The sequence below is a fragment of the Bufo gargarizans genome, chromosome 4 (genome assembly GCF_014858855.1).
Source record: "Bufo gargarizans isolate SCDJY-AF-19 chromosome 4, ASM1485885v1, whole genome shotgun sequence".
In the NCBI taxonomy this organism is placed as follows: domain Eukaryota; kingdom Metazoa; phylum Chordata; class Amphibia; order Anura; family Bufonidae; genus Bufo; species Bufo gargarizans.
In genome coordinates this window covers 528415680-528427480 of record NC_058083.1, presented here as the reverse complement: position 1 = coordinate 528427480, position 11801 = coordinate 528415680, and the positions used below count along the sequence as shown (strand labels likewise).

At 41.6% G+C, this 11801-nt stretch overlaps 1 protein-coding gene across 1 annotated transcript; it reads right to left on the bottom strand.

Annotated features, from left to right (window-relative positions):
* Positions 1-2778: 2778 nt before the first annotated feature.
* On the bottom strand, positions 2779-9807 carry LOC122934775 (zinc finger protein OZF-like). The gene is made up of 3 exons (XM_044290472.1): positions 9767-9807; positions 9560-9683; positions 2779-6887 (listed from the first exon to the last, which is right to left on the bottom strand). The coding sequence occupies exons 2-3, from the start codon at positions 9642-9644 to the stop codon at positions 5290-5292; spliced, it is 1683 nt and encodes a 560-aa protein (XP_044146407.1). The 5' UTR covers positions 9645-9683; positions 9767-9807; the 3' UTR covers positions 2779-5289.
* Positions 9808-11801: the final 1994 nt, after the last annotated feature.

The window sequence follows — 11801 nt, the reverse complement described above, 5'->3', positions numbered from 1 at the left end:
GCACCTTTCCATGGATCAATCAATGTAGCGGCAGGCTGTTCTGTCTCTGCGAGTCCAGGGGAGCATTTCTCACCATGTAAGAATGGATGAAATGTGAGACAGTCTCCTGGACATTGCCAGCACCTTGTGCAAGCCAGTGCACTTTTTGTGTTGTATGACTAGGTTGATGAAATGTTCCATGCAGGGAGCATGTGTTATTTCGTCCAGGTTCAGGGCGGCCATGATGTTGTGCCCATTGTCGCTGAACACCTTGCCCAGTTGGAATTGGGGGGGGGGGGGGGGTGACAGCCAGTGGGATGTTTGCTGCATGAAGTCAGCACCAACACTGCATGACAACGTTTGACTTGACACATTCGATAGGAAGGAGGGGGAGTTGGAGAGACGCCATGCCCTGCTACTGTTGGTGATGGAGGAGGTGAATAAGCACCTGCTTTGAGAGCTAGGCCAACACAATCATGGGAGGGTCAAAAGGACCTGGCCTTGTTGCTGGAGTACTGCCTCGCCACTGACGCAAAAAACATTGAAACTGTTAAAGATGTGTGAATTTTACTGTTAAAGATGTGTGAATTTTATTCTATGTTCTTGTATATCTAGGACTGTGATGAGTTAAACTTTTTCTTCTCCAAGTGCCTCCCTCCCACCTCTCTCTTTGTCTCAAGCAGGAGAGGAAGGGGGGGGGGGGCAAAGTGCTGCGGGCAGTGTCTGATTTCTCACCTTTCTGCAGGTGTCCCATGGAGTGTGGTGGAATGTGTAAACCAATCATATGACTTGATGATATATGTTGTTCACTGCCTATAGAGAAGCACCTCTTTGAAGTGTCACATATGACGTATGCAGTAGTAGTGTTATACCTCCACCATTACAAAATGGAGAACCTTAGATGTTTACAATTAGCTTAACATTCCAAGGTGGTACCCACTGCGCAGATGTTGAGTGTTATCTCTGTTTCTCTTATCTCTTTTTCCCTTTGACCAATGAAACAATGGGTTGTGTCTCAGTGAGGACTGCCCTCTTCTGAAGATATATATATGTCTACCTCATGTAATAAAGTTAGACAGTAAGATTGCTTTGACCAACTTCTGTGTCAGTGTTCAGTCTTTCTAGCCACGCGTGGATATTAACCCCCTGAGGGTACATTGATTCGGAACACCAGAGTGTATCTTAAATGCCCTAATTAAGTGTGGCTTTAACAAAACCAACAGAAGATAATGGGTCACTTGAAGTACAAAAGCGCATGTAAGACCAAAGTAATCACAAAATAACATAATTGACACAAATCACAATAAACAATTAACACAAGCCACAATACATTAAAAATATAAAAAAAACAAGAGGACCGATGGTGGGGTGTCGGTGTGTATTAAAAAAAGTGCAAGTGCAATAATCGTGGTTGGTCGCTAGTAGAGAGGTTAATTAAACCAGACCACTATGGCTCAATAAGACATGATAACAAAATTCATCGACAAGTATATACAACAAACACTTGATCATGTGGGTGATGGTACACACCACAAAAATTGACTAGAGCAGGGAAGCTACAAAATATAATAGACACATAGCAAATACTGACCAACCTAACTTGTACACCGCACACGACCACCACCAGTCCACTCCCCAACGCCGCACGTTTCGCGTTAGCTTTTTCAAGGGGGTACTGGCTGGTATGGTGAGGATGGTCTTTTAAATAGATAGAAAGACTACAACGTGTTTTCTGATAGGTTAGGCCTCAATACCCTAATGCTGCTATTGGCTGGCCTGTCGCCCGTCCGCTATACCACACCTGAACTAGGTAAAAGTGGTAAGTGCTCGTTACATGGCGCCCGGCACTCCACAAAAAACATTGACCCAGTGGGCTTGTTCTGCCCAGCAGGGCTAGGGAAAATGATTCCAGATCATGTCTGCCAGAGTCTTGGTATTTCTGTAGTGATTAGTGTGGTTATAGCACCATGTAGCGGTGTTAAATTGTATTACGCTTTGTTTTTCTTCTTACAAAGACTGCTGCATGGGTGGTGCAAAGCATTGTGGGTGGTGCAAAGCATCCTGGGAAAAAGAAGCCTCCAGTCTCCAGGGCACATCAGCAGAGCTTTCCTTCTGCATATCTCCTTCTTAAACTCCACCTTCCTTGTAAAATCATATCTGGTGAGAGATCTATCTTTGTTTCAGGGATATTCTGTTATTCAGAACTGTTCAGTTAGTTATAATTGTTACTCAGGGAGTTTCTACGGTAGACATGTGATCTTATGTATAGGCAGCCATTTTACCATGTGCTTCAGTGTTATGCAAATGTTATACTACATGCTATGCTTTATACTTATACATGTTATTTGTATTCTTGTAGTTTTACCAAACAGTCCTGTTTTGCCAATCAACAATCCTGTTTTATAAATCAATCGCACTTGTACAATCTCTCACTCACGCGCACCGCTCAGAGAGTACAACTAGTTGATCAATAAACAAGTTAGACTACAAAGAACAGTCACCAGTTCCCGAAGCAGATCTGGCCATATGTTGCATCTACTCTTTATTGCTGCCACCACTATCCTCCTCTGATGTTGCTTTGTCCTCAGCACCCCAATCCGGCTCCCAGGTCCTGTCCAACAATACAATCAACATGAGAGTCCTCACCTTCCCTGCAATTTTTATCAGGCTGTGATATATCATGAAATACCAAAACTAATTCCCATATGAATGTCACAGATCCATATATCATAGCATACCCAACCAAAAGGAATATATAGATACCCACTGAACAGTATGAAATAATATCCCAACGCAAAGTGTAATGAAACCATACACAACTTTATTGTAATCACATAAATACTCACGATTGACAAAACACAAAGTTAAAAAACAATTTAAAAAAGCACTGGGGCTGGTGGTGCATGATTGGCAGGTCAAGGAATAAAGTGCAAAATGCGATCAGCAGCACAAGTTAATAAAAAAATATACAATGTGTATCGCTAACGTCACAATGTGGCACACAAAAGTCATATGATCAAGCGATATGAAAAAAACAAAAGCTATATGAAGCTAAAGTAAATCACTGCAATCGGTGACATATGAAAAAAAGAAAAATTAATAAGGACAATATTGCAATGTATACTGACCACAATCCAGACCTCAAGACCATCCAAGCACCACCAGTCCACTCCCCGACTTGCTTTTCGCGTAATGCTTTTTCAAGGGAAGTGATATTGCATGGTGGGCTCCTTGGCCCCCTCCCGATTCCCTGAAATGTATTTGCCCTGAATGCCACTGTCGCTGCCCCCATCACTAGTGTCGGGTGCCTCTTTTACCACCAGCAACACAGCAATGATTGGATTCCCCCACCTCCTCCTCAGAGCAATCTAAAAGCTGATAGCTCTCACACAAGTCCTCGACAGGGAGACTTTCTTGACTATCTGCCTTAGGGCATGGTTGGGTTTTGTTGCCTCTTCTTTGGAAAAAAAAAAAGGCTTCCCACTAGGAAGGAGAAAGAAAGGCAGAGAGTACAGCAGTGAAAGGCTTCTCTGGGGCAGCAAGGAGGAAGAGTCAGAGGAATGCAGTGACCCCCGACTACAAGGTATGGTGTCAGACTTAAGTCACCTCCATGTCATCCTGCTGTGACTGAGAGGAGAAGAGAGCCATCCAATCCACAATCTCATTCCATTTCTCCTCAATGATAATGTTGCATCTTTCCAAAACCATGGAGAACTGTGGCCTACTACTACTTCTGGTTGGATAGCTGGTGCTGCTACTACCCACATTCTGGCCCTGGGACTTTTGTTTGGAACCCTTCCATATTCCTGACATTTGGCTTAATGTGCACAGTCACACAAAGTATGGAACAGTTTGCAAGTCTGTTTTCTTGAACTTAAACAGAGAGGAGCTATAAAATGCCCTTCCTTGTACAAACACACTGAAGACACTGATATTGACAATTTACTTTGGAAATAATACAGTACCGTCACCACTAACACATTTGGGCCTAATGTGTTATGTGCATACAAATATGCAAATTCAGAAAAAAAAAGCTTCCTCTAGTGTAAAACAGAAGTTGTCAACCTACTATGTGATTATTCTCCCCCCACCACCACCACAAACACTTGAACTGTCTGGAGATGCCCTAGTATTTTCGGTGTTTTCACTTAGAGATTTAAAATGCTACCCTCTGGATTGTAAAACACACGTTGTACACTTGTATTGGCATTTCTGCAAAGCAAAAAAAAAAAACACCTGAACTGCCTGGAGATGCCTGGTAAAATAGTTTGGCCTACTATTCCTGGTGTTTTCACTCAGATTTAAAACGCTCCCCACGTGTTGTACAGTTGTATTAAGCTTATTCCCCCCCACAAAAAAACTTGAACTCAGATTTGGAAAAAGAAGCTGTGTTTTTGTTTCAAATGGGAAAAGGGTAGGTGTTTTTGAGGTTCTCCTGCAGTTGTTTTATAAGGCATTAACAGCTGCTAGAAGGCACTGCCTAGAATACCCAGCCTTAGCTCCTTACTACGGACTCCGTGGCTAAAAGCTTTCCCTGCCTTTCTCTATTCTACACAATTCTTCTTCGTTCTAGCCTTTCCCTAAAATGTCCCTGACACTAGAATAGAAGCTTGATTGTGACTGTATACCGTCCTAAGATTGTTTTCTGCTACAGATTTCTACACCCATCTACCCTCTGCCCGTTCTGCAAGGGCACCTTCCTGCCTGCTGCCCCACCGATTGGCTCATCCAGGGCAAGCCCTGTCCCCCAACCTAAAAAGCTTTGGATTTGTCTTGTGGATCAATTTTTTGGGAAATTTGTAATGAAACCGGTTTGTTACGAACTGGTTTGCTCATCTGTATAATGCATCCATTTTTGTTAACAAACCAAATTGGATATATTTATATGTCTACAAGCCTAAGATGCTGAGGGGGTTGGCACTATGGCATATTTGCATACTTTATTGATCAGATGATTGGTGTGTAACACTCATTTGATTGCTGGATAAAGTCGAAACGTCACTAAGTTCAGTTAATAAACCACAGAAAGGATTTGCAAAGAAGAGTGCTGCATTTTTTATTGTTATCCTAGCAATATGCCACCAATGTTCGAGGTAAGACAACCCCCTTTAATGGTCCCAGGGCATGTGACTTGTATTCTTTGTAGTATATACATCAGAAGGAACTGTTAGGCAGCAGGTCTTGCATTGATGCTCCAAATCTTCCACATTTCCTACAATCTGAACATTATAATGGTTTGTCCCTTGTGTGCTTTTTTAGATGCCTAACAAGAACCCATTTCCAGTTAAAATGTTTTCCACCTTCTAAACATCAAAATGGTTCTTCCCCTGTGTGAGTCATCTGATGTCTAACAAGAGCCCATTTCTGGCTAAAACATTTCCCACATTGTGAACATGAAAATGACTTTTCCCCTGTGTGAGTTGTCTGATGTCTAATAAGACCCTCCATCTGGGTAAAACTTTTCCCACATTCTAAGCAAGAAAATGGCTTCTCTCCTGTGTGAGTTCTTAGATGTCTCACAAGTTTTGAATCGTGGCTAAAACACTTTCCACATTCTGAACAAGAAAACGGCTTTTCCCTTGAGTGACATTGTAAATGTTTCGCAAGATTTGATTTCTGGGTAAAACATTTCCCACATTCTGAACATGAAAATGACTTCTCTCGTTTGTGAGTACTCTGGTGATGAAGAAGAGTTGATTTATGGGCAAAATGTGTTCCACATTCTGAGCATGAAAACGGCTTCTCTCCTGTGTGAATTCTTAGATGTTCCTCAAGAAATGATTTCTGACTAAAACACTTCTCACATTCAGAACATGAAAATGGCTTCTCTCCTGTGTGAGTTCGCCGATGTCTAACAAGAGCCCATTTCTGGCTAAAACATTTCCCACATTGTGAACATGAAAATGACTTTTCCCCTGTGTGAGTTGTCTGATGTCTAATAAGACCCTCCATCTGGGTAAAACTTTTCCCACATTCTAAGCAAGAAAATGGCTTCTCTCCTGTGTGAGTTCTTAGATGTCTCACAAGTTTTGAATCGTGGCTAAAACACTTTCCACATTCTGAACAAGAAAACGGCTTTTCCCTTGAGTGACATTGTAAATGTTTCGCAAGATTTGATTTCTGGGTAAAACATTTCCCACATTCTGAACATGAAAATGACTTCTCTCGTTTGTGAGTACTCTGGTGATGAAGAAGAGTTGATTTATGGGCAAAATGTGTTCCACATTCTGAGCATGAAAACGGCTTCTCTCCTGTGTGAATTCTTAGATGTTCCTCAAGAAATGATTTCTGGCTGAAACATTTCCCACATTCTGAGCATGAAAATGGTTTCTCTCCTGAGTGACTTCTTAGATGTCGCACGAGTTTTGATTCATGGTTAAAACGTTTTCCACATTCTGTACATGAAAACACCTTTTTGCTTGTGTGATCTGATTTCTGGGTAAAGCATCTCTCATCTTCTGAACATGAAAAATACTTCTCCCTTGTGTGGTTTCTCTGATGTTTTTTGAGAGAACTCTTCCACATGAAACGTTTCCCACATTCTGAACATGAATATGGCTTCTCCACTTTGTGAGTTCTTTGATGTCTAACTAAAAGAAATTTCCTGGTAAAAAATGTTCCACATTCTGCGCATGAAAATGTCCCATTATCTTTGTGATTAGATTTCTTTTTAAAATGTTTCCCAGGTAAAAATATTTCCCCCCATCTATGTTCAGTTATATGTTTGAAATTCAATGATTGATTAGCTGAAGGTTTCTTGTGACCAGCGGTATCGGTGTATAGATCTCCGCTGTGAAGGACTGAGGGTACATTAGGAGTTATTGAATTATCTTGTGTGGTATTATCTTCTGCTTCATGACAGGAAGATAAATGGAGATGTCCATGGGAGTCGCTCATCCCGTCTTCACCTGGAAAAAGATACAAAATGTTTGTTTTTTCACAGAGAAATTAATTGATTTTTTTAATCAATCAACCTTTATTGAGACAAAGCTAAGAAAGGAAACAAAGTAAATAAAAGATGTAAGAAAACAGGACACACAACAATTTCAGTTAGTAAAGAAAGGCCATAGAAAATACCATGGGGGGGAAATCATACATAGTTCTACTTCTACACCAGTTTTCTGGCATAGAACAGTCCCATATTTTTATGCAAGCCCACTTTAGCATAACAATTTGCAACTTTTCTCCCTTCTCTGAAATAGATAAGATAAGATGCCTTTATTGTCACTGTACAATACAATGAAATGTTGTTTGGAGCAATCCTAGATGCCATGGACAGAGGAACAAGAACTGACATTTAAACTAAAGCATTACACTAGAAAAAAAAAAACATTGCACTAGAGGGCATTACTATTCACAGTTCACAGCATATATATAGCAAGAGCAAAGTAGGAAGTGCTTATGAGTATATATACACACACTGATTCAGACACCACTGCAGACAAGAGGTCATCATGGGTTCATGAATGCAGCAGTCACTTTCAGTCTGTGGTAGTTTCTATCCTAGGAAGGGGCAATAATCTCTGAGCATTTAGGAGACTGATTGATTTGGGGTAAAAACTGTTCTTCAGCCTAGTGGTGCGGGCATGTAGGGCTCTAAGACGCCTACCAGAGGGTAGGGGAATGAAAAGGCTGTGGCCGGGGTGAGTTGGATCCCCGCAGATAATTTTTGCCCTGTTGCTGCAGCGAGCAGTGAAGATGTCATCCAGTGATGGTAACTGAGTACCAGTGATTCTGCCAGCCATTCTGATGATGCGCTTGAGGGTCTTCTTGTCCTCAGAAGAGCAGCCGGAGTACCACACTGTAATGCAGTATGTGATAAAAGATTCTATGGTGCACCTGTAAAAATTGACTAGCAGCTGTTTTGGGAGTTGTGCCTTCTTCAGACTCCTCAGAAAATAAAGCCTCTGAAGGCCTTTTTTTGGTAATTTCTGTTGTGTTGGGTGAGGTCTACGTGGTCTGAGAAATGTAACAATAACAACAACCGAAACATCAGCGTAACTATAGCCATAGTACTTGCTATAGGCCAAGAGGTTAGGGGGTTCTGTCAGGTGCTATAATGTGGGTTTTGTTATAAACGCTATTATGTATTATTATATATGCTATAATATGCTGTCGTTTTCATTTTCTTACACTAGGTGGTCTAATTTTGCTATGGGACCATGTGAATTATAGTTATGCCGCTGACCATAAAACTGGTGTATATTCTACCTAAAATATAAAAATTCACTTTTTGGTGCACAGGCCTTGTACTAAGAGTGGCCTATGAAGACTACATAAGACAACATCTCTTTGGTGTCTCTAATATGAAAGGATAAATATGTATCTGCACATTTTACATACATTTCTGAACATTTTGCCCTTTCCTGTTCCAGCTACTTAAACGAGTGAACCCCTCATCATGCCAAGTGGACTATAGATGAAAATTACTTAAAGGGGTTGTCTGAACCCGGATATAAGCTCCTTTTCACTCCTTTACCATGTAGGAGTGGAGCATTTGAGCATTTCCTTGCTCCAATGCTCCCCTTGCCTTGTGCTGCATCGTGCCGGGCAAGGTCTGTTTGTTGTAAGAAGGTACCATCAGTATGCTAGACTGAGACTACTTAGAAATAATTATGTTTCCCTAAAGCAATTTACTTACTAATAGTAAAGTCATTTCAGTTTGGGCTCCAACTCCCCTTTTTGACCTCCAGTCACGTGACCCAGAGTACACACATCCGATAATGTGACTTCCTCCACTTGTTGCCACACCCCCTTAGACGGGAGCGTGCCTATCTTTTGAGGTCAGTAAAGTTGGGCAGCCTAGAAGCCCCGCCCCTGAGATGGATCGTATCATTGCTTGGGGCAAGCGCCTGCTAGTTTCAGTAGAGCAGGTACACAGAGGTCACGGAGCACTGCTGTCAATGTATCTCAAGTGAATTTGTCTCAATGACTTGATTCATGCTGATAGTAGTGTAGCAGCGCTCAGTGTCCTCTGTGTGCCTGCTCTACTGAAACTAGCAGGAACTTGCTCCAAGTGATGATACGATTCATATAAGGGGACCAGGCTTCTGGCAATTATATGATCCATCTAAGGGGACCAGGCTTCTAGCGATGATGCAATCCATCAAAGAGTGTGTCTTCTCGCCATGATGCAATCGATCTAAGGGGATGGGGCTTTTAGGATGTCCAACGATACTGACTGAGCACTGTACCTGTTGTCTAAGGGAGCGTGGCTACAAGTGGAGGAAGTCACATGATCAGCAGACCCCGTGACTGGGGGTCAAAAAGGGGAGTTAGAGTCCAAACTGGAACTACTTTACTGTTAGTAAGCGAATTGCTTTAGGGAAACATAATTATCTCTAAGTAGTTTTTATATGGCTGCACAAACCCTTTAAAGAGCTTGGTATGGATTGGATACAGTACAAGGTGATCTCACAGTGTCATATAAGACTTTTGAGGGCAATCGGGGCACTTTCGATTCAGATGAATCAGACGCTAAAGTAATTTCAAGAAATTCACTTATATTTAATGATGAGTAAATCTAGGTGACTCTCAAAACTGTTCTCTCCTCTACATGTCATGGAGGGTCTCCTCTTACCCGGTGATGTGAGGGACTGGTGATTCTCCATCATGGCATTCTTGTACAGATCCTTGTGTTCTTCTAAATACTCCCACTCCTCCATGGAGAAATAGACAGCGACATCCTGACACCTTATAGGAACCTGACAACACAAGGACACAGTCATTACCAGACCTCTCCCTTGGCGTTATTGTATAATGTCCCAGCATTCCCAGCAGCGCTCACCTCTCCGCTCAGCAGCTCAGTGATCCTGGTGGTAAGTTCTAGGATCTTCTGCTCATGTATCAGGGAATGAGGTGGAGGCTCGGTGATGGGGCTCTGGGTCCTGCTCCATCCTCCTGACACACGGGGTGTCACACACTCACCAGACGACTTCTTCACTACTGTGTAATCCTGTGTATGGGGAGACGCCGATTACTACAGAGATTCTAAGAATCCTTCACCTTTCCAGACATTTCCCTGGTTTATTACTAGAGATAAGAGTGATGTCATGTGAGACTCTCACCTCTCCAGTTATCAAGGAGATGATCTCCAGGGTGAGGTCTAATATCCTTGCAGCCATGTGGTTTCTGTCCTTCTCCATCCTTGGTGGGTCCTTGATGGAAAGGACCATCGTCTTTAAAAGAAGAGCGTCCAGTACCTAAGAAACCTGAGGGAAACATGAAGGACTTAGTGCAAAATCACATTTGATAGTACATTTTACATGAATCAAAGTGTCTCATGATTTGGTAACTATAAAGGACTACTGATCGTGTACAATGGAGGTGTCTCAAGTATACCAGATTGCTGATCATAAAATGAGGTAAGCTGCCCGCACCTGCTATACAGTGAATACAGATGTGTATCACATCTTCCAGGTCACTATAAGGGCTCATTCAGACGACGTATCGGTTTTGTGTATCCACAAAACACTGATACCGTCTGCGTACGTTCTGCATTTTGTGGAACGGCCAGCCCTATGACAGAAATGCCTATTGTTGTCCGCAGTTGCGAACAAGAATAAGACATGTTCTATCTTTTTTGTGGGGCCATGGAACGGAACTATGGATGCAGAGAGCACACTGTGTGCGGTCATCATCTTCTGCAGCCCCATTGAAATGAATGGGTTCATTCTACAAAATTGCGGAACGGATACGGACACAAATATAACTCTCATACTCCCTTCATCCTGAAGTAGTACTCTATTTCTCCCAAGACATTAGCAGAAGTAACTGTTCCAATATTGATCTGCTCTTTAAGGGGCTCCTTTCCACTTTCTACCACTTACCTCAAACCTATATCATTCTAAATTACAAGCCAGCTCTTCTGTAGTACACAGTCTTAAATACTCACTAACGTTTCACACAACTCTGCATATCTCAATAGAACAGGCAAATAGAAGAAACTTTGTAATATATCTGATTCGAGAAAATGGCCATTTGAAAATGTAATTTTAACCACCTAACAGTTTTCTCAGAGATCAGGGAAAGGGTGGGGGAGTCTGTTTTAGCTGCTCATATCTCCTGATTGGTAGCAGCCATGGGCATTGTATGGTATTGTATTGTCTGGTATTTCAGGCTTTCATACAAGACCAAAATGACAGCATTAGCACAAATGAAGCAGGAGATATCACTGTTAGAAATCGAGTCTTGACTAAACACAGTAAAATCTACTTTCACTTTCAGCTGCATTCACTGCATCCCTGTTTCTAACACCGATATCTTCCCATGTAGTGAAGATAATGCTGTTAATACTTAGGAATGGTTTGAAAGCTTCGAATATCAGCTTTCAAAAAATACAAAGCCCATATCTGTAGCTGCTACCAAACCAGAGATATGAGCAGCTAAAGCAGCTGCCCCCTCCCCTTCAGTCTGGGGGAGGAGGGGCAGTTGGGGAGCTGACAGCCTGCAGGAGAAAAGGAAAAAAATTAAAAATTTATGGCAATTTGTCATTATCATCATTGCAGTGACCCACATAATAAAGTTATGTTATTTTTTTTCACACAATTAACAGTTGTAAATAAATTCCACAAAATAATGTTAAAATTACATTTTTTTTTTAAATCTTTCCCCCTAAAAATAAAATAATTAAGTTATTTAATACACTATATATACACCCCAAAATGTTTTCTAAAAAACCTACAACTAATCCCGCAAAATAAAAAAAATTATTATGTAACTGAGGGGTTAAAAAGGCAGTTGTGTCCCCTGAGTTGTGCGCCTACAAGATTTACTGCAGACACATTAAAAATCTACAAAAAAAGAGGCATTTTTGGGAGGGT

Coding starts and splice junctions, on each gene's coding strand:
- LOC122934775 (XM_044290472.1), bottom strand. CDS start 9,644: ATGGAGGAGTGGGAGTATTTAGAAGAACACAAGGATCTGTACAAGAAT. Junction 6,888..9,559: donor CCAGTCCCTCACATCACCGG/GTAAGAGGAGAC, acceptor ATCTTTTTCCAG/GTGAAGACGGGATGAGCGAC.